At 45.7% G+C, this 25,883-nt stretch overlaps 1 protein-coding gene across 15 annotated transcripts in view; it reads left to right on the top strand.

The window, feature by feature from the left end:
• The window catches only part of LOC120908893, a 160,655-nt gene that overhangs the window by 74,328 nt on the left and 60,444 nt on the right, over nucleotides 1-25,883 (top strand). For 9 of the 15 annotated variants that reach the window (XM_040320389.1, XM_040320391.1, XM_040320386.1 and 6 more), the window contains one exon: nucleotides 11,026-11,073. The exons of the other annotated variants lie outside the window; for them this stretch is intronic. In XM_040320389.1, coding sequence (XP_040176323.1) covers nucleotides 11,026-11,073 — 48 coding nt within the window. The remainder of the gene's footprint in view (nucleotides 1-11,025; nucleotides 11,074-25,883) is intronic. 15 annotated transcript variants of the gene reach the window in all.

The following is a 25,883-nucleotide window of genomic DNA, read 5'->3' as shown; positions in this document are numbered from 1 at the left end:
GTGAACACATGACAAAAAATGGCTTATTTTATTAAACATCACTCAGTTATTATTTCTTCGTTCTACTTTTTCCACCCCAATTCATTCATCTCACAATCTACCACGAACCCGGGCCCCCGCGGAGGTAACATGCGTTTGCCAAATTTGCAACCAAATTCACGGTAGCACGCGTGTCAATACGTGAGTGTAAGTGCATTATTTTGTTTTCCCGCTCTTACCCACCCACCCATCACCCCATTCATATTTCAACCGGAGACGACAAAGAGGAAAGCTCCCCCGAAAAAAACAAAAAAGCCGCTCACGTACCAGCGAAGCGTGAAAATGGTTGCCATGGTGCGATGAGATGAATCTGAACGTTCAATATGAATGTTCGTCGGTTTGCTGAGGTGACTAAAGAGGGTAGAGATTTGTTTTTTTTGTTCTATTTTTCTCTCTTTCTTTGTGCAGTTTGTTCCATCCGTCGTGCAGTTGGCAAAAAATAATAAATGAAATAGATTCACACAATCACAATGGCGGTGAAAATTGGTTCGCGATCTTGCCTGCCTGCTCCCTTGTGTGGTGGTGGTGCGGTAAGGACAGGGTATGATGAAGGAAAATTGGAAAGAAATGGCCTTATAATGATGGTATTGCGGAATTGCCTAGGGGGGATGCGGCTTCATCCGACCCCAGTATGAGCGGCTGGACCGAGGGGAAAGTTTGGAGGAAAATAATCAAAACGCAGAAAACAAAACCATCACGCCAATGATTTGTCGTGTGCTTGTTTGGGATGCGGATGTGCTTCGCGCGCTGTGGCTTCCATAAATTAGGCTTTTCGAACTTTGTTCTTGTTTGCCTGCTTTTTAAAGCGCTCAATGTGCCCTCAGCTGAAGATGCTTTAAATTGCTGCAATATTTATTTCATCTTTTACGTAACATAGGAGACTCGCAATACAATAACACTTGAAAGTACCTTCAAAATCTTACACGCTGGAAATAGCAGCAAAAATCAGCACCATTATGCAGTAAACGCAGGCATTGCATGGTTTTCCAGGAGTTTTCATAACTGTGGGACAGTTTATTCGCTCTTACTTGCGTGAAACGAACCTAATGTAATGGGAATTGGACTCTATAGCATTATTGTTGGGTAAATCCTATAGGAATTTACAAGGAGCTTGTCCAAAAAGGGTGACATAGAGTCCAATTTCCATCATATGAAAATCACTTCCTATAAGAAAGAGTCAAGTAAGTGTCCAACAACTATGAGAACCCCAGGAAACCCCTGTATAAGAGCCCGTCGCTAAAAAAAAAACTGCCTTGCACGAAATAACTCGTCCGTCGCCCAGCCCAGCTTAAGCTAATGGGCCTGTTGACGTGCCGCAATGGCAAAGCACACGGGATGTGTCTTCAATCATTAGCGAAGCATTCCCAACCCACTAGATGTCACACATCTGCCAGCATGTTTACGTCACAAAGTGCGGCCCGCAAAAGCCCAAGCTTTCGGGGGAGGGGGCAAAAACGGCCCACCGAATGTGAGAGAATGCAAGAATGGAATTGTCATGCCACGCGCAGTATCGAGACGCGATCGACTGGCTTGAAATCTCATCCATCATCATCATCATCGTCGTCGTGCCTTCTGTGTAGTGTGTCATTATGCTCGTCACCTTACCCACACGAGATAGAGATTGCGTGAACTGAAGGAACGTTTTCGTGAGCTTACCCACAAACACTCACCCGAGAATGGCAAGCGAGCCTGGGAAAACCCCACTACACTGCAATCCTCCCATAATCACCCGTATTCGTGCACTGCTTGACCAGGCAGGGAACACGCGGCACAGGCACAAGGGACACGGCACGGCACGGCCTCATCGCAGTTCAATTGAGGTCAGAAAGATAACACGCGGCTTTAGCGGCTATCGGCTATGGCTAATGGTGTCGGTAGCAGGGGAACAACCTCAAGCACCAAGCCAAGCACGGGCGGGCGCTGTGCCGGGCGAACATCGAACGAAGACATCGCTGCCGCTTGTCAATTCGGGCTTGTTTGAATAATGGGCCGCATTATAACGAGCTCCAAGAAGCTGCCCCGTCCCAGATGCTTCCCATCGCCCTCTTTCGCCGGACAGGGAAACAATCTCGAGAAGCATCCCTCCAAGCAGCGTTTGGATGTATCGAATGGATGATCCCGCTGCTCACGTGCTATCGAAGCAAAACACGACCCAACATTTCCCGATTGCCGCCACTCCAGCCATCCACGGCCACCGGGCCAAACGGGCTAATGTTAAGCTGATAATGATGTGTTGTGTAGTAGGCGATGGATGGATGGAGGATGCGAACAAATGCGGCTCCTTGGGTCTGTGCTAATGTGGCTGTTTGTATGTTTTCCTTCGTTGCCTTATCGTATTATCCCTTCCGGCGGCCGGTACGATTACTCCGTCCCGCGCAAAACGAGGAAGGCTATCGAATGTTTGCGGAATCGTTGAGCAAGTAGAGATAGAGAAATAGTAAGTCATTGAAATAAAAATTTATTTAATTATGTTCCATGTGCGTGTGAGAGATATTGATGAGTTATCCTTGTTGCGGGTTGGAAAACTGGCTTCTAGAGAACTTTCGACAACTGTCATTAGTGCCATACCTTCATTCAACTGAGGCTGCCACAGTCAATCAGCTTTGATTGTTTGCAAAAATAACGCACTATCTGGTCATATGAGCTGTTTCTCTAAGTAGTAAATCTGTTTCTACATTTAGCTAATGTTTTGTATTGGGCTGCTCCGGCCCAACGCCAAACCTCGCTTGATCGCTCGATCACGGGTGTGAATGGGAGTGTTTTTCCGTGTCATCGTTGATTTCTTGCCGCTGCAAGGCCGGTGCCATTTAGAATGTCCATTTATCTTCCGGCTGGCGTACCGGATAGAAAAGCCAGCACAAAAAAAGGCCAACAAATATAGGCTAATGGAGTGTTGGTGGAAAGCGTACAACACCTTCACACACACACACAAACATCGCCTACCGCTCTACCACCACCACCAGGCTGCCTGCTAATGGGTGCGAAAAAAGGGGGAGGGAAATAGTTATAAATCTCTAAACGTTTCCGGATTAAGCCTATCGGGCAATTGATTGGAAATAGAGCAAAAGCTATGGATTTGCTAATTGTTTCCGCTTCACGCGTTTCACCGAAATGGAGCGCCAGTTTTGTTTGTTGTGTGCGGGTGTTTGTGTGTTCGTTCGATTAGGCACAGCGTATCAATCTTTTCCGTTTCGGGGAAAACGGGCAATATATTTGCCTCGAGCTTTGATTTACCTATGCGCCTTAGAAAGAATGGTTTATTTGTGGGAAAGGAGTAATTTTGGTAGTATTTTGTTTCCTGATTTGTAGAGCAATTTGAGTAAAATCGTAAGCATGTTTAATAGTGAATCTTAATGTTATACTGATAAAGAAACTAGCTCCTATTTTTTTATTCACAAACTCCACCACATGGGCAGCAATTGCGTTCCAAAGATTATCGCCCAACTATAAGCGGTGTAAATTGTTTGGGGAAAAATAAATCACCCAACAAAACCCAAACCCACCATTTCCACTACACCCTGTTCTGCCCATGCCTCAATTTTGTTCATTCAATATTCCTACCGAAAACGGAAGGCTAACGGCTGCTGCGTGTCCCTCCCTGTACTCCCCATTTTGATGGTCGATAATATTTTTAGCCGAAAATGGGCGACTGAAAACGATAAAACGATGAAGCGCAATAGATTTAACGGCTCGTTGCTTGGTTTGCTTCGCCCCCTTGCGCTTCGGTTCTGCATGCGCCCATCCCATCCGCCAGCCTCCGCAAGGGCTCGGAACGAAACAGGAGACCCGAACCCACGATGCGAAGGGTTATATTGTTTGTTCCCGAGCCGCCAACCTTTCGAAAGTACCAAGCGGGTGTGGCCGCAAACGGTGAAAGTGGAAGTTTTATAATACCCGTGAAATTGGAAATTGTTCAATGAATTAGAAGAAAGATTAAAATGTGAGCCTCGCCTCGATACTTTCGCGTGCGCGCGCTGCGCTTCATCGTTCGGCCTGATTGGCATCCATCACGGGGAGGACGAGTGTGGACGGGGCGGAGGCGGATGGCAGGGGTTTCATCCAGCGTGCCAAACTGGAGGAGCATTTTTCTTCCCTTTCTTCGCTCTCGCGCTCTCTCTCTCGCTCTCGCATGGCTCGCACTTTCATTCTAAGAATCAAATTTTTCCCAACCCAACAGGTATATATTCCCATTTCCCTCCTCACGCCGAGCACGAAGGCAAGGCACGGGCGCTCTCGCAAGGATAAAGGATATTACTTTCGCTAATACCTCGGCCAAGTCGGTGAATGTTTGACGAAAAGTATCCCTTTTCTAGGTCATGCTTCACACGTACCGACGGGAACGCGCGCCCAACCTCTGGGTTCTTGCCGCGCTCGGGTAGACGAGCGTCGCGCGCAAACCAACAGGCGTGGTTGATCGATTTTTAAAAATCGAATCTTACACCACCGCTGGATGGGAAAGTAAAGTTCTTTCGATTGGTTCGTGTGCTGAATTGCTTATTCGGTACGATGGGTGAAGCGGTGGAGTAAAAGAGAGAGAGAGAAAAAAAGAAATTGCTGAGCATAATACGGGCGAGAGAAACATTCATAACAGGCTCATACAAACACGCATACCACACATGCAACCGTCGGAGCCTGCTCGACTGAAATTGTAGCGCGTATTTGCTTTATCGTTGATTGTTTCTTTTTGTTTACCGATGCCTCTTTGCCAGTTTCAAGCGAGTTTGAATAAAGCTGTCCTTTCCATATCTTCTATAAAATAATATAAAAATTAAGCTTTTGAATTTATGATACACACAAATTATGAAAATTGTAGACAATTCTTTAAATTTATTTTATCATATTCGATTTTTTTACACAATCTTTCGATTTTAAATAAATTCAAATTCCCTTCAAAAACCCCATACATTTTTTTTCAACAACTCACAATTCTATCAAACCACCAACTACCTGCTCCTTCCGGGAAAACCCTGCAGTGAAAAAATATGGTTCTCTTACCGAGTCGACCAACAGAACGTCCAACGGTTGAACGGTAGCATAATGCAACGAAAAAAAAGAAACCCATTTCCTGCCCCAGCGTGAAGCGGAAGTGGCGGTCGATGATTCGATCAGGGTAGCATAGACAAAAAGGACGGGCAAAACGAACGAAAGTGAAAGGCGACCAATAGTGACACATTGAAAGAAGAAGAAAAAAACAAACACTCACACACACATACACACAACCAAAGAAACCGCGATTGAAAACGTGTCCAAAAGTAGGCCCGGCTGTCGTGCCGAGGCTTGCAGTAGGTGTGGGTATGTGTGAGCGATTGTTTACGATTTCTTATCCAGATTCTATCGTGCCTCGTACGAGGATGTGTTCGAGGGTTCGATATTTTTATCCCGCCTACCTCTCCGTACCTTTTTAGCGACACATGTTTACTGCCACTGTCACGTACATCATCGGAATCAGTGGCTTAAAGGAAAAAAAAACGTAAGAGACTCCATGCACACACACAGACACTAGATCCGGTCGTCTTTGTAAGGTGGTGGGTCTACCGGATCCAGTCCTTCGACAGGTCTTTACGTCTGTAGGTTTACGCTTTTATCGATCATTGCCACGTGCCAGTGTGTGGTTTGTAACCATTTACTCGCTTCTTTTTTTTACTGTTACCATCATGCCTTCTGGGGGTGGGTGTGTGTTGTTGGAGGAAAAAACTGATTTACAGTTATGCAAGCAAATCGATTTGACAGAGATCGCAAGCTACGCCAGTAAACATCTATCCCATACTGCGAGTGAGTCATACGAGGAGACATGCGAAACCTGCGAGATACATTACATCATCCATCTGGGACACGTCTGAGACACAATGTATTTCAGTTTTCGTTTCAAAGCCCCCCCCCTCCCTATTTAACTAAACGTCTAGTGTGGTTGATTGCACATTGCTTGTGACATTGTTTCAATCTGTTCCACTGTTGGCTCCATACGGTAGCTCGCTGTTTTGCCGTTAAATAGTTGTGTAAAACCACACCGAAATGGCTACGGAAAATGGAGAGAGAAAAAAAGTCACTGTGCCAGCTGTACGGACAGCATTTCCGAGCACTGGTTCCGTTTCAATCTTGTCGCACGGCTTTCAAACAAGCTACCAGGCACAACTTTACGACTGCAACCGCTGTTGGCGGCCGAACAGCGAGCAACAAACGACCAATAAATAATTTCTTTCCCAAAACCTCACACTTTGCTCGGTTGCGCGGTTTCACTTCGTTTCTGTCTGTCTGTCTGTGTGCTGGTGGTGGTGCCGAGACAGATCGAACCAACGTGTCGTCGTAAACAAAAACCTAACAAAACATGCAGATATTACTTCAGCACAGCACAGTGGCATAGCAAATACCAACACGTCATGCTTTGTTATCTGTCAAACAAACTCTTATAACTCCCTCAAGAGGGGGCGATACGCGAAGGAATGGCAAACTTTCCCCTCATCTTCTGTTCATAAACTATAGCGAACCACCATTGCTCAACCCGTGCGCAAATTGACCGCGTTTAGGGGTCTCGTGAGACAGCGCTCCGATCGGTTCATTTGCCATTTGTTTTCCAATTTTTCATGCGCCCCCCTAGTGGGCCGCAGTCGAAAGTTTTCGCTCTCTCAATCAATAAAATCAAAACAACACCAGGATCGCTACCTAGTGGAGTGGGGCGGGTGAGGGAGGCGGTGAAATCGAAACAACACATCCACCCACCCACTCAAACGTATCCCATTTTGCAGCAGTCCAGGCAGGACTCCATATGCTTGCTGCACCCTGAAGATGAGATCATAAATCAAATTTCGCTCGAGGTATACGCGGTGCGCGATTTTCCAACCGCTTCCATTGCTGCTCCGTTCAGTCAAGCAGGAATTGAATAAAAATCCGACAAACAAGCCACTTTTCCTCCCAAACAGAGTGTGTGTGTGAGTTGAGGGTTCAAGGGGGGTGCTGTGATGGTTTCCTTAGTTTCGCCAAACGGAGCGTAACGAGCATCCTTCCCGCACCAACGAACCTCTCCGAACCGAACCGAACCTTCGTACGTAATTGGCTTGTAGACGGTAAAGGGTCTGCTTAAATGCGCAACGACGTGTTTGTACGTGTGTATATGTGTGCGTGTGTGTTAGAAAGTATGTGTGAATATGTTCTTTGTTAAACACACATAAACATAAATACAATGCCTTCGTCACGCCACATGTCTTTCCGTAAAATATGTGAGGCAACATAACGGGAGCTGGAAAAGGAGAAGCAGAAACACACACACACACACACACGCAGAAAGCTAAATACAACCAAAGCAACTGGCGGAAGAGAAGATTAGGTCCCCAACCCCTCACCCATTGAGGGAGCATTTTATTTTCCTCTTCTTTTTTGCTGTTATTGTTGTGCTGTGAGAACGGAAAAGACATGAGAAGTTGTGATTTAATAACTGCTCCTTCCAGCCCGTCCAAGCTGCTTGACCTAGCGCATGACTTTACATTTCTTCGGCGCCAGAATGGGATTCCTTTCGGAAAACGCTTCGAACGCTTCCCCCACGGCCAACTAGCAACGAGGATACACAACCCCCGTTCACCCCTTTCCACAAGCGACCCGCGGATCTATTTGTTCCGCGTTCGGTATTGATGTAGCTAGAAAGCCAGTTTCCTCTCCTCCGGACCATGTGGCCCATGCGTCTGTTTGTGTGTGGGTTGGTAGAAAGGTTGCATCATGTTTGGGGCGCGTGTGTGATAGTTGATAAATAAATATATTATCCTACACATGGGTGAATACTGCCCCGTCATCGTTGCGTGAATTGATTTATCGCGATAGAGTGGAATGGGACTGGGCTTGATGAGGAGGAAAAGGAGGAGGAATGATATGGCAAAGAAGCACAAGGTTTCGAGAGAGAGCAGAACGTCGTTTGGGCTTTGATAGTGCTTGTTCAATAGTGATCGAATCGAATGTTGATACGCGGTACCATTGTTGGCTAATCTTCGTTGGTTGGTGGGTTTATTTTGGTAAAGTGTTTACAGCAGGATAATTGTATTGATGAGAAAGGATAATTTCTGCATGCCGTGATGGCTTAATGTATGTTCAAAAGAGTAAGACAATCGTTTAACCTCATTTTTGTGTAGGAATATTCTATCTTGCGTTGTGAAACAAGACATTTTTGTAGGGGAGATCATCTTTTCCCCTTCAAACATTGTATAAAGATTTATACAATAAATTTAGTAAAACACAATTAAGTTGCAGTATCAAAATGCTACCCAAAAGCGTTTATAGTTGAACACCTTCCTTCAAACCAATGATAGATCATTAAAACTATTTAGTATTATGTATGAAAACAACGTTTAATTGAACGCAACTGCTCTGCCCGACAATTTCAATTATTAACACGCTTTGAAAAGGGGAGGAGGGAGAGTGGGAGGGGAGAAAATCTAAACCAAAACTGCTATGAAATAACAATGGCTCAAAGCACAACTAAAAACCCACCAAACGCCCATTTTATGCTGCATTTCAATTATGATTTCGTAATCATTACTCCCCGAAGCGAAACGCAATCCGATGCGATGATAATTACATACCCCCTCTGCACACACCTGACACTCATACCCACCCATCTGTATGCTGCGTGTTGGGAGTTAAAATCCCAATAACTACTTCACCAAACCAAACCTACCCTCCCCCGGAGACGACTCTCTCTCATCCCTCCTGACAATTTGGGAACGGTTTAAATACCAACCAACTGGTGCATGGGAAACTTTACCCACGTGGTGCTTCACAAAAAATACGATTCCCCCCCGAGTAAGCGTGCTTCATGTTTGATGAAGTAATGTGATTATTGTATACTTGCCCCAGCACCGGCCGACCCTTCGGAGTGGATCCGAAGCTATCATCCCTCGCTGCTGACACGCAACATGCTACCACCATACGCTACGCCTCCCGTTGTGTGTTTGTAATTCAGTGTAATGATACGTATTTACCTCAACCTAGCCTGTAAAAACGTTTTGTTACGGCTACTCCCAATCCCCCCACAGACGATCCCATTCCGGTGTTGTAAGGGGGGGAGGGAGTAAAACTGTTGGGGTCATACATCAAAATTTTTCTCCCAAACCTTCCAACTCGCACGATTCCGCCCGATCCGAATGGCTTCAACCATCGTCGTCTGCAAGGCGCTGATGTAATTGGTCATGTTTCCAATTCCCTTGACAAATGGGGCCATGTTTACAGTGCAAACGTAGTGCGAGAGGGAGTTGGGAGAGGGGAAAGGGCACAACCTCCCTCGGTGTAATATATGTTATGCTCTAGCTTTCCCAAAACTTATCCCAGCTGGGATACGTTGCACAGTTTTAGGTTGCGGCGGTTGACAACTTCCAATTTCAGCTCGTGACACACAGTCAGTCAGTCAGTCTCCCGCTGACCAGCGCCCCTCCGCCTTCGTTGCGGAAAGGCTAACGGAAAGGGGGTTCGATATCGGCTCGGAACCTGATTAAATATTGATTCGGAAATTGGTCACCATATCATACGCTGCCCGGGTGGAAAACGATACGCTTCTGCGATAGGTGGTATACGCCTTGATGGGCTGGTGAGTAGGAGGGCCAGCAGGAGTGGACAGTCTGATGAAGGTGTGCGACACATTTGAAGGTGGACGAGCAACAAAAACGAGGACGAGCGCAAGCGATCCACCCACTGGAAAGAGAGAGAGAGAGAAAGAGAGAGAGCGAGAGAGAGAGAGAACGAGAGAATGAAAGGGATAAAAAAGCCACGAGAAATGGAATGGAAACTAGCTTATCAACGATGAAACCGGTGACGAGGTTATGAATTTCAATTTCCAAACTTTGTCCTCGTCCACGAAGCCAGCGGTCCGTCGGCAAACGGTGGAAAGGCTCGCTCCATCCTGTGTGTCCGTGTGCTGTTTTGATGATGTTTGAGGTACAAAAAAGCAGCTTCCACCAGTAGCTTCCATCCTTGAAGCCCGTGCGTGTCCGGAGCCCGGTTCGTTTGTCACGCTATAGTTTTTGAAACACTAGCGCATGGCACCCGGTTTTTTTTGTACCATGTGCTGGTTCTGTGTGTGTTGTATCTATTCCTATTCCGGATTCCAGCGTCCGTTACAAAACTGCTTCGTTGATGGAGTCTCGGTGATCCTCCCGAGAGAAAGGGAGCGAGAGAAAAGGAATGGTTGACCTGTGGGTTGTGTCCTATCCCGCTTCACTGTGCCTATGCTCCATGATCATCATCATCATCATCGATTGATTGCTGTGTGTTGTCGGAGAAGGGATATTACCGGGGCTCGGTATTAGATTCGGCACTAAACAAGCCGGAAACAACAACAAAAAATGATAAAACGCCTGTGGCTTTGTTGCGTTAGTCTGATGGTTGAAAGATAGGGTAATTTGTTTCGATACAGCTGGTATGTTGTTTTTCCATTTTGGCTGATCGTTTTCATCGAGTACGCAATGTACGAGCCAATCAAGTTGCATCGTTTCAACCTGGGAACGAAAGCCAATGAAATTAATTAGCAATATTTTCTTTCAATGGATCTAGAACCTATTAAAGCATATTACAAAATGCCTTATTTCTAGAACTTGTTTTTTTTTTAAGTTTGCCTTATCAGTTTATCTTCTTCCTCTTCTTTTGCTACAACAACCACTGCCGATCAAGGCCTGCCTGTACCCACCAATGAAGTAGGCTTGGCTTTCAGTGACTTTTTGTTACCGTAGCAGGATAGTCAGTCCTACGTATGGGGGCACGGTCTATTCGGGGCTTGAACAAGCCATGACGGGCATTTTGTTAAGGCATGTTGTTTTCGATAAACTTCACACGAAAATCACTATTTCGGATATTGAATAAAGACAACATTTAGCAGATAAACGCGTAAAGCAATTGCACAAACTCAATCCCACACGCAGCGATAAATTTATCATCATTAGCCTGTTATTGAACTTCCCCTTTTCTATAATGTGCCCTTTTTTCTCTTCCTTTTTTACCCGATTTATTCACCAGGTAAGCTACGCCGGCTGCACGGAAGCTCGCAACAGTCGCACGAATCAGGTACCGACGGCTCAAATTGCGTACAATTCAATCTCCTGCCATGCCTTTCCCCTTTACCACTGCCATCTATTTTAAGAACCAACTCTTTTCGTTCGCATTTTATCGCGCTTTAGCTCTGTGCCTATTTCACCATTTAAGCAATAGCAGCGCACCGGACCAGCATTGAACTGCGCTTTCAGACAATACTCACCTGAGCTGTCTGTCTGTCTGGGAGTAGTTAAGTTCCAGTGTCTCAGTGTTATTCTCGTTTCAGCTAATCCCACCGCTTCAATCTCAAATCCCAACCGAACCCTGGCCCGGCCACCGGTGCCATCATCGCGCGTGGGTCCGTCGGGACTTGGGGACGAACTACCTTGCTAGCTTCGGTCTTCAGATCGACAAAACCCAGTGCAAAGGTCGGTTGGTTCCGATGTCTCGCCAACTGCTGCACAAAGTTTCCTCCCTGGGGGAAGCTTTTCCCTACTGGGAAAAGCTTTGCTCCTGATCCTTGTCACATCTCTGGTGCGGGCGTAGTGCGGACCGATTTGTCGTCCGTAGGGTGCGCATGATGTGTCCCCCGGGGGGCAAGGGAGGAGGTATAATCCCGCCCCACTTGTTCTTTCTTTTGATATTTCACCAGCGTAGGTAGCGGGCGGCTAACTTTTTGAATCTGCAATCGCTGCCTAATTCGTGATCACTCACAAAGCCCCGCGGACTTGCTGCATATTTTCTTGCTGCGTGTTGCTATTGCCAATCCACCATCAAAACGGGCACTCAACCAAATAAAATCAACCAGCGAGCACAGACAGTGTGGGGATCATTACTGGTTTGTCCTTCCAATGAATCATCTCAATCTGACCTCCCACCCAGACCAACGCGATACCAAGAAGTGGCGAAGCGTAAAGTTAAAGCTCGTTTCGGGGGAGGCGACAGCAACTGGCGCGAGCTGGAAAGCAACTCCGATTCCAAGCTGCAAAGCCCCGGGATTATCGACGAAATCCTATCCGGCTTATTCGTTTGTGTATCTTTGTTGCTACTCGGGAACCATCCATGGACCAGCTCGTACTGGGTATGGATCCGTTTCCATTCTAACCTCCAAACGAACGGTCAAACAAGCGTATTCGGAGGGTACTTTTAATCATCCGACTATCGGGTGGATTCTTTCGCTCGGTCGAAACGCTGCACAGAATACAAATGTGTGTGTCCTAGGAAGCTTTTGAAGGTGCTTTACAAGCTCCTTTCTACCGTGGTAGAAGTAGAATGGGGGTAAAAAATACTTTTAAAAACAATAAATACAGCCTCGAAGCAGTTTACTGGCCGAATCCATCGCATCGCAATAACAATATCGTTCGCGCCCGAAACTTTGGAATGTTTCCTGCGGGAGAGATGTACAACCAACGGCCCGCAACCGAACTGCTTTGACCTCGATTTGCCGTTGATGATGCTAGCGAATGGCCCACCACCACCACCAACCGTGGAAGGGTCTGTGGCCTGAGGGTGTTTGTGTTTTTTCCAGCCCGAATATAGAATTTTGGGTTTTTGTGTAACCCAAAAGTAGGAACCTTAGTTTGGCTTATGGCCTGTGCAAAGGAACCCCCGGGGTTCACGAAGGTTTTGCTATCGACACCGACATGTTCGGTTTTGCTGGACATCAGTGCAGTATCCTACGCATCATTTCTTTTTTTTTTTTGGGAACTGGTAACAGTAAGCGGCGACGTCCGGCCTTTCGTGTGTTACAATAGGCCAGTGTGGTCTGGTGAGGTTTCGACCTTCCCGAACGTAACTCCCATAACTCTCCTAGTGACGCTTGCCATCGTCAAATTTCTTGGCTAGGGTTTAATCCCGCGAGAACCACACACCGGACTGGTCAGCTTAGAAAAAGGGTGGAACATGGGTGTATGAAAGCGATATGGCTGTACGTGTACGCATGGCACCAAATGTTATTTCGCTTCACACACACACACACACACTTTGGATGGTCAATGGCCTTTGGTTATAAAATCCATCCGTTTTTTTCAGCCCTGTTTCTTTGCAAACCACACTCCCATACTCCCGTCTTAGAATGTGACGGTCCTGTACGCTGATCTCCAGTGGCTGCAGTTGAGTGGTACACTGGTACACTCAACAACGACCGAAAAAATCCGTTGATACAGGCACCGCCCAACAGAACCTAAAAATCCGGATAGCGATAATTGGCCCTGCTGCGGTGGGAAATAGCCCAGCCCAGCGGTGCTACCCGATCTTGCCCGTTTCCTAGCCCGGAAAAGTGGTAGTTTTACGTTGTTATGTGTGTGTGTGTGTGTGCAACCCATGTCTCCGTTGTGGGAAAATGAATTCTCGCGAAGCACAGCAGAGAGCTGCCTTCGGTAAGGTAACAAGCACTAAGCCACAACGGAACGGTGCGAAAAGGAAAATGTACCTACACAGACACAACCCAAGCTACTAAACAACATAACACTGACCACAAATGGGTCGTTTGCGACAGACTAGTGAACCTTGTGGCCGTCTTCTGTAGGGCCAAACTATTCCTATTGCAACGAAAACGGTCCCTCACTTTTTCTCCCCACTGGGCATACAGGTCGGATGATGTGAAAACCAAGTGGAGCGGGGGGGAGGGGTGAAAAGAAGGGCGAAAAAAGAATAACATCCAGATGAAAGTACGGACCGGCACAACCCACCCAGGGATGGGTTGTTTTCGAAACGGATTGACTCCTTTGATAAACAGAGAAAGGGAAGACACTGTGTGAAAAAAGGGGTATGCCAAGAGGGAAGGAGGGGAGGGAGTGGGGGGTGGAAATGATGCGGAGTAAAACACAGACCTGACAAATGGTACATTCTCTTCATCAAACCGGTCATCTTTGCAGACGGCTGACTTGAGTTTTGATTGCTTTACCCAACCATTTCACCCGCAAGCTCGAATTCTCGGAACCTGTCCGATGCAACCATTTTGTGCTTCGGTGCCGCTTGCTAGCGTGCGCTTTACCCACTCATACGCTGAACTGTTAGGCGCAGTTCTAGCAGAAAAATATCATTCCTCGATTCTGTTTCTCCCTTCTACCGGCACTAGGGTAGCACTTAAAGTATACGGATTCATTTTTTGGTTTTACTTTTGAATGCCCTTTTCTTCGTTTCCAAGAAGCAGTAAATTAATCCTAAAAGGATGAACACTGTTGAAGGTTTGATTGTAGGTTTTGCCATTTGATATGTGTCCGTGTTTCTTTTAATAACCGTTTTTATGTGTAAGCTTTTAAACTATCGGAGTGGAATTGTGGTTCGTAATGTTTACCATTCCTCTGATGGAAGATGCACTTACTGTAAAAGCATCTTTTCCTCTTTCATCTCATCTATTAAGTAGGTTTCCATCGCGGCAAAAAATGACGAAGAAATGCTTCACTTAACCATTTATCTTTTGAATTACTCGAAATAGCTCTGCTGCCCTCTCCCTCCTATCAAATCCGGTCCAAATTAGTACGAATGGTTATCACTTGGGCACCTTGTGTTTGCTGCCCATGCTGTATATCTGGATCGAACATCCGAGCAGATTATTTTATATTCTTCAAATCTTTCCCTCCCTCGCAGCTAGAAGTTGGGAAAGCTAATTTGAGTTGCTGTTATGGCTTGGGAAAAGTCGAAGATTACACACACTCACACACATCTGCCCCTGGCACGTTCGTCTGTTTCTGTTGAATGAAGCAATCCGAAGTCTGCAATTTTGTGTGGTCTAATATCGACCAACATATCGAACTGCCGGGAGCCTTATATTTACCTTTTTTTTTTGTTCCTTCTCCTTGGGATTGGAGTACCAATCGTTTTCTGGGTATTACCTGCTATACCCCATACGCTTTGCTGGATGTAAGAAATCGAAGGTTTTAATTTAAGTTTGCCTACGATTCGCACCGACGGCGCCAACAGTCAGTGGGAAATGTCGGTGGAGCTTAACCTCCCCCACCCCCTCGTCTCCGGTAGAATCCATTCTCGGAATAATTCGCCCCCTTTATGCTGCAAAACTTTATGCAAATTGGTTTAATTTAAAGCTTCGATTTAAACTTTACTTTGGGGCTATTCCGTTGGTTGGGGTTTTTGCTTCGGCTAGCTCCCCATTCTGATGTTTGATCTTTATTGTAAAATTTGCATTTTTTTTCTTGCGATGAAAGCGATTTCTCCGAAAGGTACAGAATTGCACCTGAAACTGAGTTGGAAAAATGTTTACGGTAAAATACTTGTTTTATTTTGAGGACATTTTGAGTAAAAGTTGTGATTATAGAGATATGTTTCGAATTCAATACGATTTACTTAATAATCTTAACTTTTAAATGTTTTAAGCTACATTTATATTGCGAAAAAATTTCTAATATTGGGTCCCTTCACGATTCTAGTCAGCTTGTATGGGGTTTGACAGTTGGAGGCTGAAATCATGTAAATACTCCATACAAAACCACACACAAAACTAGCCTGCAATTTTCAATCTAGATTATTCTAGCCTCAAAGCTAGAATTAGATTCGAGTACCTGCTCGAAGAAATGGCAGAACAAGGTGATGTTTACATTTATCCCAAGGTGCATTAAAGAGACCTGGTGATGGAATCCAGAATCAAAGTGTATATAGTCCAGGTGGTCTCATAGCATGTTTTTTTTATAACCAAATTTAAATATCAATTTTTGACATGATGGATGAACACTTTTGTTCAAACAAGCTTTCTGGAGGCTTGACGAATAGACAAAACACTCTTATTCAGAAACAGAAGCGATAAAAATCAGCCTTCAAAATTCATACACCTTGGGATAAGCCCACCTGTATATTATACCCACTTTGATAGCTGCTCGAAAACTGCTATACAATGCAAACAGCTGACAGGCTGAAATTTCAGCCAACGAACTTAAAACGGAAAGGGCCCCATTATCATTTGTGTTTTCAATATCACTTAATTTATTATAAATTTAAAATAGGTCCAGTTCTTGCCGATTTGTATAAATACGATACAACTTTTAACTCTATTTTCTGGTCTTTCAAATGAAGGGCAACGGGCAAAATTCGTTCATTGTAAATAATTTGAGAGCATAAATTAGTAACATAATATGCTTTACTGCATTACAGATGAGTTTTTGTTATATGATTTATAAAATAAAAAATGTACCATACGTAGGGAACACTCAGAAAGTCGCCTGTCATAAGCTTTGAAGGTTTAAAATAACGATATAATTATGTAACCGCTCTCTGTGTGACGTGCAAAATTAAACAACGTACTATTTTTGGAATCACCAACAAACTCCGCAACCGTGGCACGGACCGCTCAATCGCCCCCTCCTGCGAAAAACCAAACTCACGACAAGATCAGCCCGACAAGATTAATGTCCCACATGTTGGTGACGATTGCCATGGTGCGATTGTGCGCGATGCTGAGCACCAGATGAGTCGGCCATTATAATCGTACCGCACAGCAACCATCGCACAAACGGTACTAGCGCCTACCGCTGCTGCGTTACGACAAGCAATGATATCTACCCCACTTTTCCAACCATCCAACCCATCACCCACCCATACGCTTGGCTGGCATGGGAAGCATCAACTCTCCATTTCAAGTACCGTTCCCTCTCGTAACGCTTGCCGCTACGTTTTGCGTTCAACTTTCGCTTCGAGTATTCATACCGATGCGTATTGTTGGATTGACATCGATCTGTACGTAGCCACCGGTGGCACTCCTCCGCACTTTAACTATAAACAGAAGAAACCTTACCGATCGTGTCGGTTTTCCACCAGTTCGAGATGGCATTGTGTTGTGAAAAGAAGGAAGGCGGACCTAAAAAAAAAAGAAAGGTGAACGGTTGTACCGGTAAAAGATATTTCATTCAAACGGGCCTCATGCAAAGGGCACAGACCGCGAGGGAAGGCGCACACTCATGATGAACACACAGTAGTAACAGCTGAACGCAAGAGAGCGAGTGAAAGAGGACGAGAAACTTTCACGCACGCACATAAACGTACTTCGAGGACTTGAAGAAGAATGAAGCCGCACATCGGGGAAGCGGACAAGATTTATGTCTCTCGGATAGAATGCCTATCGGTGTGCGCAAACAATAGACCACTCCTTCCCCCCCCCCCCCTCTCACGGTGCGACACTTCATCTCAAGGTGATCTTCCATTTGATGAGACGGCTCATCGAAAGTGCGCTGCCCGACTGCTCGACGTAAGAGGAGTGTGCACTGGTACAGACCGCCGCCAATATATGCGCCTACTGCCTGTGTCCCAAGGCGGCTGGGGTGTTTGCTATCGCCGGTTTCCCGGGCAACGCCCGTTGAAACACTTTGAAAACGAATCATCATCATCGACGTGGCACACGTAGGGAGCGAAACCTCATGGTGTGAGGACGAACACTGTACGACAGTAAAAGCTTTTACTTTGCACAAACGCTCTCTTCAATGTTTTGGTATGGCAGTGTACCTGACAGTGCCTTGCCGCCGTACCTTGCAGGGTGCTTTCACCACAGGTAACAATTTGTTTTGATGGTGCATTTGCCCGGAAGCTTGCTTCTTCCACGTCAATGTGCCCTTTTGTTGTAACGCTGGTATGATGATGAAGCTTGCGTTTGTGCTTTCTGCTTTGCTTGTACTGTGTGTGTGAGTACGTTTGTTTTATTTTTCTCTCCCACTTCTCACCGCGAGCGGTTTGATGAACTCCATCTGGTACTCATCTGGTAGGCTCATGGGTTACGTTACACCAGCCGATCGAAATTCTTCCGAGCTAACGCTCCACCAAGTAAATCGAAATCGAGCATGTTTGGGTGGTGCCATTTTGTTGTTACTCTTTTGGTTCCATTCTTTCAACCCTCGCTGTTGGAAAAGGAAACTGTCGCGCTATGGGTTTTCTTTGATCGCGTCAACATCCTTCACGTTCTTATCTCACACTCCATGTTTATGTGTGTGTGTGTGCACGTGCCGTGTTGTTTTGATGAATGATATCAATTCCAACGCGTTCACTTGTACCGGGATCAGTGGAACCGAAAATCACGCCACATCAACTCGGTTCGTTCGTTCATACCGACGCACGTCGATAAGATTAATGATGCTAATTTGCGCCGCGAACATCAAACGCCTTGCTTCGGGCCCAGACAAGCACTCACGCTTCAAGAGTTTGGTTAATCAAACGGAAGGGAGGACGAATTGGAGATTCGGGCTCGAGACAGGAGGCTCGAATTAATGTAACCATTCACTGCCGGGGTGTTATAATTAACGATCTGGTAGTGCCGTTGTATTTTTCCATTAATAATTGCACTATCGCTATGCCTTAGGCCGAGGGGTTTGGTGCGACTACTCCACCTTAGTAATGAATGCTTCTGTTATAGGGAAAGCAAAAGGTTTGATTCCCGGCGCATCATTTTGTTGCTACACAGCTTACAAGTGCAAGGGAGGTTACAAATTAAATCTATAATTCACCTACCACAAGATCCAATGGGGATTCAATGGTCTCGAGAGCTTTTGGGAGCTTTTCAACTGCACTAAACAAAACTACAGCGAAACGGGAACTTTATCCGTATGAACTCCGTTGCGATTTGAGCACTACAATACAACAAATACACCGACTCCAATTTGCCGACTCTCTCCAAGGCCACACAGGGGTGCAATTGCAACTGTTCGGGTACGGTTTAAACCCGTTCCCAGGCACAATCCCCAGTGTACACGTGCATACGAGCTCAATAAATAGTTTATGAACGCACGGACATCCACGTGAGCGGGTAAAAGAGGAATTGTTTTTGCGTAAATTGGGTTAAATTTATGATATCACTAAACTGCATCACCCAAGTACGAAGTTCCAATTTAGCGTCAGAGCTCTGAACTCATCTCACCCCCTGGTGGGTTGGCTCGAAGCCCTCGACATCAAAACAACCAAACACAACACACATCCATTCAGCGAGTACTTTGGGCTTAGGCAATTGTTCCAACACTTTGTTTATAGATATCCCTGGGTAGTGTCCCGCAGCAAGCGATCGATACTTGACTAAGTCGAGCCGGAAATCGATAATTGATTTGTGTGTGTGGGCCCTTTTTCACAATTTTCACATATAGGCAGCAGTAAAAATAAAGCCATACCCAACCCGGAACGGATTTGTCGTATTTTTTTCATTACGACCGGAAATAAACTCCATCTGGATGGTGCTCGTTTTAGGTCTCCAATCGTTAATTTAAGAAACCCGGAAAAGCGACACCCATACTAATCCTGCATCAAACCCAGTTTCTATTTGAATCAGCTACGGTTGATTGCTGGAATGCCCTTTTACCCTTTTCATAAACGAGCGAACAGAATCGTGGGTAATGGCGTTCGGTGTCGATGTGTGGTCGATGGGGTTGTCGTGCCTTTTTTTTTTTTTGGGATATTCCAAGGACGATTCCAACCCTTCCAAAAGCATCGATCGATGCAGAAGGTTTTGTTTCATTTCCTCCTAAGGTGAGCAAAGTTACAGCGAGCAATAATCTCCGCCCCGAAGGCAATTTCTCCCAACTGTCCTTCCGCCATCAAACACGCTTCGAGTCTATTAGCATATTTTGTCCGGCCCAGGGCACACATCAAACACACACACACACACACACACATTCACGACACATGTTCGGGATATGGCGGGTAAGCTTGCTGCTGCAAATGGTACTAAAATGATTCGCAATCCCATGCGAAAGGCAAATCATGCTCACGTCGAAGAATGCCACGGTGGTTGCTTGCAAGAAGCTGAAAAGGAAGGAACATCCAGCTTTAAGACTTTTTCCCTTGCTGTAACTCTTAGTCCACCCATGCTCGTAAACCTTCGTGTTAAGCAAATCGTCTTGCCATTCCCACCCATTCAGCCCCGAATCGTCGTGGAACACTTTGACAAAAAGCGCACTATAACGTTACGCCGACCTGTGCCACAACCTGTTCGAGCCATAAAAAAACAACCGTCACCCGTCGATGGTGGAAGGCGAGCAATATCGCGCGACGCTTTATTGAACCAGCGACCGAGCGGACGGGCACGTTTGCGAGTCCTTCACCAGCAAGAATTCGTTACGAATCATAAAGAAGACCCGCATCCCTCAACGCGTTCGGCTGCGCGTTGTTGAGTGTACTAGGGGAAAAGAAAAGATAACGAAGCCGTCACCTTACTCGGTGTGTTGCGGTGTATTTGCCTCGCGTTGTAACATGCTTCACTTCAATCCGCGTCGGTGCTACCCGAACAAACTGGTCTCCGACTGCCAAACGCAGCCAATGGAGCCGCCTGGTGGCTTGTGCAAGGCTGCTGGCTGCGTACGGGATAAAGTTACGCCCAGAGCAGGGGAATGTATGGCATCTTTTTTTTTTATAGCAACATACAGTAGACACTTCTCAGGAGCAGTGAGAACGGGTAAAAAAAGCCAGCAAAAAAATACTCCATTAAAGAAGATATGTTCTACCGTTGAAATTCCACGATATCTCTATCCCTGCCAGCAGCTGTACAACAAACGAGTCAAACGACTAACTCAAAATCCCAACACGAAACGTTGTCGACTGGGACGCCCTACAGCAATTGCTACTGCTCTTTCATCTTTCATTCCTCACACAAACATTCACTCTGCCTGACACACACACACACACACACAACCACATTTTCCAAACGTTGAAGGCAACCGTGTGCAGTGTGTCCTTCCCCATCGACGGATCACAGTAATGCAATCAAAAAATGTAAAATTGAATTTCAAACTCGTTGCAACTGGCAACCGTCCCCCAGCAGGCATCGTTGCTGTTGTTCGACAAACAGAAATACCGATCGAAACTGATCCCCATCGTACACCGGGCACGAGTCAGCCTTCCGGCGTTCGAGTTCAATTCGAGTTTCACCCCGCATGTACATCCGCTTTGGCCTCGAACATTTGGCCTCAGGCGATCGCTCTACATTTCCTTTCTTTTTTTCGTTCCATCCTTTAGCCCGAAACATTCTTCATTCCGGGATTATATTGCTTCCTTGATGTTTGTGCTACAATTTGATATCGAGCAGCACCGGCCAGGATATGGTGTGATGTGCCGAGTTTCATTTTATTATTTCGTTCCGATGTGCGAAAGTGAACCTTGCTGTCCTACCCCGTACGGGACATATAAAACGGCTTACACTTGGGGATGGCGAAGCGAGCAAAACATATATAAAGAAAGAATCCCTTCGGCTCAAGACGCTCACACGGCGCACTTGTTGCATGGTCGCCGATTTAAAGAGACGTTTTTCCAGATGGAGGATTAATGCCTTTGCCTGATGCCTTCGCTGTGTATGTGTTTGTGTTTATGTGTCGTAAATTCTTTTCGCCTCACATTTGGCCATGTCCAGCATTATCTGTCCGACAAGCCACATTTGTTCGCGTTGCCTCCGTGCATCCCCTGTACTCGATCCGCTTTCTCCTGCCCACGAAACGCACACGAAAGGCTCTGGAAAGTGTCTCGGCTGTGCGACTGACATATGGAACGTAATTTATCGGCCTCGGAGAAGTGTAATCCTTTTGTCATGGGACACGAAACACGGAACGGAGCACAACTTTTCTTACGAACGACAACTATTCGGCTCGTTGTTTCGTTCAAGCGTATTAAGCTTTTTTTTCTTCTTTGGTATGGGGAAGCACGGAATAATAGAAGCTTTTTCCCCGGAGCACTTTAATCCTGCAGAAGGCAGACAGTGTCGGAAACGAATTAAAGATGTCTTACTGTGTAATGCTACTTTATTCTGCTGTTAAATCCATTGGAAAATGCTATCTTAGGGGATGTTTGTAGGCGAAATGAACCATGAGATGCGATTGTTCTAATTGTATTTTCACTATAAATTTGAACCTAAGCGATGCGGCAACAATTGATAGAATATCATTGTAGTTTAAAAGGTTTATTATATAACTGAACATGTTAACCATTGTCAAAGCTCTCTGAACTCAAACCTCTAATATGATTAATTAATTATTTTCTATAAGATTAATCTCTAAAAGATGAAACGTTCTGTTTGATGTTGAAGCTTTCTACCTTCAGTCAAACCATAAAAGAGCAACCGTTTCTTTCGGTTCCAAAACGTCAATGCGGGCTCCGATTGCTTAAAAGTGTTCCTGGAACAAAATTCGCCTCGCAATACCGAAAGCACCAAAAAAAACCACCTACAAACACGTCCAAAGTAATGCTTTCTCTTACCAAAGCAGGAAGAAACCTTACGCGATCGCAAATTGACGGGTTACCTTACACGGGCCTGTATCTTCCATCAGGGAAAAAGAAGATTGATTGTAAGAGAGGAGCAATGAAAGCGAAACGAAACGGCGATTCCTTCACCAAAAACAACGCTGCCTTTTCAAGTTGGCGCAGTGGAAGAACAAAAAAAAGCCGCCCGTCCATCGCGGAAAAGAGCTCCAGAATGGCAGAAGCCTGAAATATGCAAAGGATTTCAAAAGAGAGACGTGCATTCATTCCATCACTCAACGCTTGACTGAGGCAGCAACGACAGCAAAGGGGCAATAAATGCAGCGCCTTACGTCGCGAGGGCGCACCACATTTACCACTGCGAACCACGGTGATGAAGCAGCCTGACGACAGTATCACACCCCGCCTGCGCTATCCTACACAAAAGCCAGCAAAGCTCGCTGGATAGCTGAGCAAGGTACGAGCGAGAAAGCAGCCCAGTTTCGGCAAATATAATGATGATAAACTAGTTGACGAAGAATGAACTGGAAAACGCAGCTCATGAACGTAATTGTGCAGTTGGTAGAGTGCGGCAACGGGCCGAACGGAGTGTGGATGGAAGTTATTACGGAGGGTAAAAATACTTCATCACGAGGTTCACTTCACAAGTTGCACCAGCTCGATTCACTTCATCAATTTCCACTCGACCCGTTCGACTGGGGGTTGCGGCGGGTTCGTCGTCGCTTTTTAAATTACAAATTATGCAACCCAATCGCTGTTGTTGCGCTGTGTGAAACTCTCTTTCCCCCCATGCACCTCACTTTACACCGCTCCTTTCTTTCGCGTGATGCGCTTTCAAGTTTTGCGATAATTTTCCGTGCTTTGACGGGTCCTTTCTTGTCTTTCTCTCGTTCTTATCCCACCGCTGCTGGGGAAGGAATGCGAATAATTGTATCATCTTCAAGACGTGGACAGAAACGTTAGGGAAAGGGGTACAGAAAGTAGAATGGGCATTCGCTTCAGTTCTCTTGACAAATCTTTCGCGTTTTGTCATCATTTCTGGCGAGCTTAAAAGTGTCACCAGTCACAAAAAGGGGAGAAGCACACTTCCCATTGAACGGTGGCCAAGTGTCAAGTGGCGCCAAGGATTAGAGCAGCAGCACAGGCGCGTTTCTCTTTCGCCGTGCGCTTTCTTTTGCAATTCAAGCCATCAGTCGCTGACCGCATCTCTCTTCCAGCTTTTTGGTTCGGTGCTTAGTATTCTCGACTCGCGCAACGGTCCAAAGCACAATGAATAATGTCACAGGTCTGCACGGTCAGGTGGTGTTGAATTAATTCAATTTTATTGCAGTTGTCTCTCGGCGGTGTATGAAGCACTTTGCCCCATTGCTTCAAGCTCAAGCTTAACTAAAGCTTAATTACATACTCTTGCACTATCTTTCGCTCTCTCGCTCTAACTTTTCGGCTTTATATATTCCCTCCTTTGCACACACACAGACACAGCCAAACCACCCGATGGTAGGTTAATGATTTCATCGGAAAGATTTATTTTTATTCATTCAACCCTCCCACTCGGAACGGCACAACGGGCGTGCAATCAAGCAAGGAAAGCGTTCATGCTACACCGGGGTCACATTGTGACCCTGCTCCCCAGTGGCACATTTTTCTCGCGCTCATAACCATAATAAATAGCGGGCCAAAGCCCCCCGCCAAAACGGGCTGAGTGCTCGCTTTCTTTTATTATTACACTCGCACCTTCCGGCAGGTCGGAAACCCACTATCGGCTTACATCATAACAACGTACTTTATTGCCACTCACCCTGAGAGCTAGCGCTAGCTTCTGCTAGCTACCCATTCGGCTCAGTGCTGCCGGGTCGGTATTATGCTAATCATCTCCAGTTGCGGTGGCACTCGCAATTATAACAGCACCTGGCACCCGCTTTGCATACCGCATCCGCAAGGTGACGCCGGTCGGTTTATGACCTTCTGCGTGCTTGATGAAGTGATTATTGGTAGTGGCATCGAGTAAACAATCACGCCGGGTCGTACGGTGGTGGTTGCTTTATGCACAATTTCCCCATACAGATTTGGGAGGCGTGTTCGGTAGCAAGCCTTTTGCTTGATTTATTTAACGCACTGTTGTGTGCGTTTGTTTTAATTATTGTTTTTTGGGGGCTCCTTTTCGTGCTCTAGCAAGCTGTCAATGTACAAAAGCTTACTGTTTGACGCTAGCAACTGAAGCATCGTTTAGAAAACAACTGCTGAAGATGAAGATGTTTCCGGACATCGCAAAGACTGCTCTTTTCTTTAAAAAAAAGAACTAAAAATCCACCTGCCAACATACCAGCAGAAACCGCACTCCGAATGCTACTGGCACTTGTGATGGAAGGTATTATTTTACACTCTTTTCACTCAGTGCCAAAGTCGATCGGACAGGTGCAAAAAGAAACGAACATTTTCACTCCTTACCTTTGAACGGAAAAGACTGTTCAACTTTTGTCCTTTTTTCTTACCATCCCATGATGTCTCTTCTGGTGCTCACTTCAAACCAACAAAGGCAAGATGCATCGAAACGGCACATACACTAACACAATTCTTTTTCCAGAATTCCATCATCTTCATGTTGGTGGTCCACGTGGGTTAGGATTGGCAGTGAGGAAAAGATATCCAATCGTACGATTGGCTCTCCAATACCAGGAGCCGTAAACTTTGACAGGTTGACCACAGTGTCGGTAGAGTCGTTTGACACCTTCGGAAGCTATTACCTGGGAAGATTTTTTCTCTATTCCGTTTCACTTCCATTCAATGCCATTAACTTTTTCATCATTTCACTTCTTTGGAGCAGGGCGTGAGAAACGGTAGGAAATAATTCCAACACTTTGACGGGCTGATTACCGCTACCATCGCCGGCGAATAAGCTCGATCGATGATAAAATCACAAAAATTGTGACACCAACAAAATGGAATGGGTTGCGGTAAGATAAGCCGAAACGGGGGGGAGGGAACAATGGAACGCCATCTCGAGCAGCTTTGAGTGCTTCTCAAGAGGGCCGGAAGGCACTGGTGGATAAGATAGCGGTCACTTGACCGTTTGGAAACACATCACGCTCCCGCTATGAAGCCTGAAAGGTTCAAAGTTTTGTCATTTATTATCATCCTAACTGTCAATAGGCTGAAGTGTGAGGCATCGGACTTACCTTTTTCCCCTTTTTTTAAGATGGCAAAAACGAAAATCGAACGGCCATCATCGAAAGCGGCGAAAGTTTAATCGTTTGTAATGGTGAGCCAGCGGGAAAGTTTATGGTCATTTGTTTTATTGGTCGTATATTAACGCCTCCTGCCCATGATGGAATGTGGAAGTTTCGGTGTCATAAAACGTAATTTCTTTGTCGGCTTGAAGGTAGATTGCGTTGAACAATCCGCAAGATGGAGCGTTGATTTTTCGTCAATGTTTTAGCAGAAATTATTAGCCTAAATCAAACACTTTATCCATATTCTAACCACTTCCACGAAACACATGGGTCCGGTATACACAGTTGGTATGATTAAATCTGAGAACCGTTTGGCCGTTACCTTATCGTCGTCACACGGACAACCGAACGAGCGAGTGAAACAAAGAAAAGCAAACGTCCCCGGAACGAGCAAACAAGAAAAAAAGGCAACGGAAAAGCAACACAAAATCAATGCTCACCTTT

This window comes from Anopheles arabiensis, chromosome 2 (assembly GCF_016920715.1).
Source record: "Anopheles arabiensis isolate DONGOLA chromosome 2, AaraD3, whole genome shotgun sequence".
Taxonomy (NCBI): domain Eukaryota; kingdom Metazoa; phylum Arthropoda; class Insecta; order Diptera; family Culicidae; genus Anopheles; species Anopheles arabiensis.
The sequence above is the reverse complement of the archived record's forward strand: the minus strand, read 5'-3'. Positions and strand labels throughout refer to the sequence as shown.